Source organism: Athene cunicularia (assembly GCF_003259725.1).
Source record: "Athene cunicularia isolate RWA chromosome 26 unlocalized genomic scaffold, athCun1 chr26_part2, whole genome shotgun sequence".
Taxonomy (NCBI): Eukaryota; Metazoa; Chordata; class Aves; order Strigiformes; family Strigidae; genus Athene; species Athene cunicularia.
This window is the reverse complement of record NW_020799137.1, coordinates 2,842,943-2,846,491: the sequence shown is the minus strand read 5'-3', so window position 1 is coordinate 2,846,491 and position 3,549 is coordinate 2,842,943. Positions and strand designations below refer to the sequence as shown.

Here is a 3,549-nt window from a genome sequence, read left to right as displayed (position 1 = left end):
GCCTCTGCCTGCGTGGGCCCAGGGCACTGCCGGTGAGGGCTGACGGTTGTGGGAGTACGGGCAGCTGCCCGTGCCCGCAGCGTAGGCAGCGCCAGCCCTCTGCATTGCAGCAGCCTCCTGCCTGCGCAGGGTCGGCGGCTGTGTCCCCGGCCCCACGGAGGGCAGAGACCCCCCTACAACGCTGGCAGCGGCTGCCCAGTGGGTGAGACGAGCTGTGACAGTGCTCAGCGCCGAGCGGGCTGACAGGGACAGAGATGCAGGGGAGGTGGCTGCTGCGGGAGCAACCCAAGGGCATGTGGGGGCAGAAGCTGGGACAAACTTCACCATCACTCGATGCCAAACGCTCCGTCGCTTCTCTCCCTCCTTCCCCCCACTCCAGCGTGAGCAGCCACGACCGTGGGCAGACCTACAGCGCCGAGTGGTCCGACGACGAAGGCAGCAACTCCTTCAACACCAGCGAGGCCAATGGAGGCACCAACCCCTTCGACGAGGAGTCAGCGGGGAAGGGCGTGCGGGTGCGGGCTCTGTACGACTACGACGGGCAGGAGCAGGACGAGCTCAGCTTCAAAGCAGGTACGGTCCGTCGCTGATGCTGGGTCAGCCAGGGCTCGTGCTGGAGCTGCAGGTCCCCCGTGTTTTGATGTGAAATCCCTCAAATAATTTCTGAGTTATCCCAGCACTTCAAAAATTTGAACTGGTAGAAAGGGGAAGGCACAAACTGAGCCCAAAGCCGGGTGGGACCAGAGAGCAGGTGGGACAGGGCACAGGAGGCCTCATGGGTCACCCCTTGTCTTTCTACCCTACAAACCAGCCTGTTCAGGATCAGCCCTAGAAACCCCCAGCAGCCCCATCCAGGGGAGAAACAGGGTGGTAGAAGAAGTTTCACCGCCTGAAACAAGCTCTCCCCTTCCCACCTTCCTCTGCAGGTGATGAACTAACCAAACTCGGTGAAGAAGACGAGCAAGGATGGTGCAAAGGGCGCTTGGACAACGGGCAGCTAGGTCTCTACCCCGCCAACTACGTGGAGGCAATCTAAGTCTTGTGGTGTGCTCCTCGTTGCCGTCAGCAGATAAATCCACCCTCCGTTGTCTCCATCTCTCCACCAGCCAACCAGCCATTTTGCCGTCTGGTCCTCCACTCCTCACAGTTAGAGATTCAGACATATTTTCCGACCAAGCTTTTATTTTTTTAAGAGTTGTCTCCGAAGAGTATTTTGCATAGTCGCTTACTTCTTCTTCTAAGATAACGTGAAGCGAAAGATGACGTCGTTCGTTCGTCTACATTAGTTGATTATTTTTCCGAGCGAAAAGCTGATACCTCAAGATCTTAAAGCCCAACCAGTGAGAGCTCCTGATTGGTTGGTTTTTAAAGATACTGAAATCATGAGCCGCCTTCTGATTGGCTGGAACTGTTCTGAAATGCACGGCACTGAAGCTCTTGGGACCAATCAAATTCATCTCAAAAAAACAGGAGGGATTGGAGTCCGACTCCATTTTTCTCGTGTTTCCATGTTCTTCTCCCTGGTTCATCCTCCCTCCCCGCATGAAGGGGACGAGTGTCCCCTCCTGCCCTGCAGCCACCCAGCCCCATCTGCGGGCAGGTTCCTGCTCCCGGGCAGGGCTGGTGGCAGATTGATGCCCAGGTGAGGTGGGACCAGCCCTGCCATGGAGCTTGGTGGCATCTCCTCAGCTTCCTCCTCCTCCTCTTCCTCATGTCCGGGCTGTCAACATGTCTGGAGGGGGTGGAGGCTCCCGAGCTGATGCCCCACGCGTGCTGCAGGGAGCAGCATCGCCCTTTGCGAGGGCAGTTACCCAGCGCACACCAGATCCAGGGTGAGGTGGCCCTCCAGTGCTGTTGGGGGAAGGACCCACCGCAGCCCGATGCAGCTGGAAGCATCTTCATGCCCAGTCTGGGATGCTGCTGGGGTCAGACCCCATCCGACTCCCTGAAGAGAGGCAGGAGCAGAGCAGGGAGGGGGGAAAAGCAACGTCCAGCCTCGCAGGGTGCCGGCAGGAGCTGCAGCCAGCCGGAGGATGAGGAGAGCTCGGTGCAGGCAGCAACTGCCTGGCACAGACGGCTGAAAACAGGACGTCAAAGCAGGACAATGGCCACAGGCTTTGCCCTTTGCTTTTCCCCCCCAAGGGGCTCTACCCCTCCTGCCCTTGAGCTCTGCAACTGGCTGCAGCGTGGGTGGGACCCCCTCAGCACCCACCGTGGTCACCCCGACCCATCCCAAGCTCTTCCCTACAGATCACCTCTCATTTTTTTCCATACCGTCACCCTCAGCAGCATCGATGCCATCATCTTCCCACACGTTCCTCTCCTGCCCCCTCCGTTGGTTTGTGAATTTTTTGGCCCCAGGGATCAAGTGTTCTCGCGGAGGCAGGAGACGCACCATGTGCTGGGCACGGTGGGCAAGAGCCACCCGGCCCCCACATCCCCTGCCAGGTATGCAAATGGGAAAAACAAAACCACCACAAAGTCAGAAAAAAACCCAACCAACCACCTGTCTCAGCAATGCACCCCGGTTTTTTGTACATTGATTGTGTAATTTAAGAAGTATATATATAATATATATATATATATCGTGATTGTATTACCGTGGATACAACAACAAAAAGCAGCAAGTGAAAATAACTGAGCTCTGTAAGCGTCCTTCGGGTTTGGGTCCTCGTTTGCCTCCGTGCGCCGGTCTCACCCCCCCGGGGAGGCAGCTGTTGGGGTTACAGACCCCCCCGTCTGGGGCGAGTGCTTGAGCCCCCCGTGCCCCCGGGAGCCACAGCTGCAGGCACTGCGCCCCCAGGCAGGGACACCCCCGCACTGAGGCTTTGGGGTGCAGCAGGATGGGGGGGCTCAGATGCATTTCCTGGGGGACAAGGGGGGTGCAGAGTCGGGGAGCAGGCACTGCCTTTGGGAACTCCCGTGCCAAGGTGCCAGGCAAAGCCTTGCGAAGCCCAGCATAAAGCAGATTTTGGAGCCGCTCCCAGCACCAGCAGAAGCAGCAGCCCCTGATCCCAGCACTCCCAGTACCCTGGGCAGGAGGGAACCCCCACCATGGTGGGTGGATGCTGCCTGCGAGCCTTGAAACCTTGTGGGAAAAACAATGTGCAGGTCGCCCACCCCTCGCCCCTGCCCAGAGAGGCGAGACAGCCCCAGGACGGGGCGGCAGCCGAGGGGGACAGGGCGGAGGGAGGGGGACCCTTCGGAGCGTGGGGGGCACTCCCTGGGCTCCCAGTGGGGATAGGGCAGAGAAAATGGATTTATTTCCCCTTATTTAAGGGCTGAAGGTGCAACGGGTTTGGGGAGAAACCCCGGCTGTGAGCCCCGTGGTGCCGGCGGCCCGTCCCGCTGCGGTGGGCATCTGCTGGGCCAGGTCCCCCCATCGCTGGGGCCGCTGTGTCCCCGCGTGCACCCTCCCTGGCTGGCAGCAGCTGTCCCCACAACTCACCCCCCTCCCTGCCCACCATCCCCGCGGGGACACGCAACCCTCACCAGCCCCGCGAGAGGGACACGAGATTTGGGGCGCCAGCACCCCCAGCCCACACTCCT

The 3,549-nt window shown here is 59.8% G+C and overlaps 1 protein-coding gene across 1 annotated transcript in view; it reads left to right on the top strand.

Annotated features, from left to right (window-relative positions):
- The window catches only part of PACSIN1 (protein kinase C and casein kinase substrate in neurons 1), a 14,328-nt gene extending 11,732 nt beyond the window's left edge, over nucleotides 1-2,596 (top strand). Inside the window, exons 9-10 of the mRNA XM_026864342.1 lie at nucleotides 380-573; nucleotides 927-2,596. Coding sequence (XP_026720143.1) covers nucleotides 380-573; nucleotides 927-1,036 — 304 coding nt within the window. The 3' untranslated portion in view covers nucleotides 1,037-2,596. The remainder of the gene's footprint in view (nucleotides 1-379; nucleotides 574-926) is intronic.
- Nucleotides 2,597-3,549: the final 953 nt, after the last annotated feature.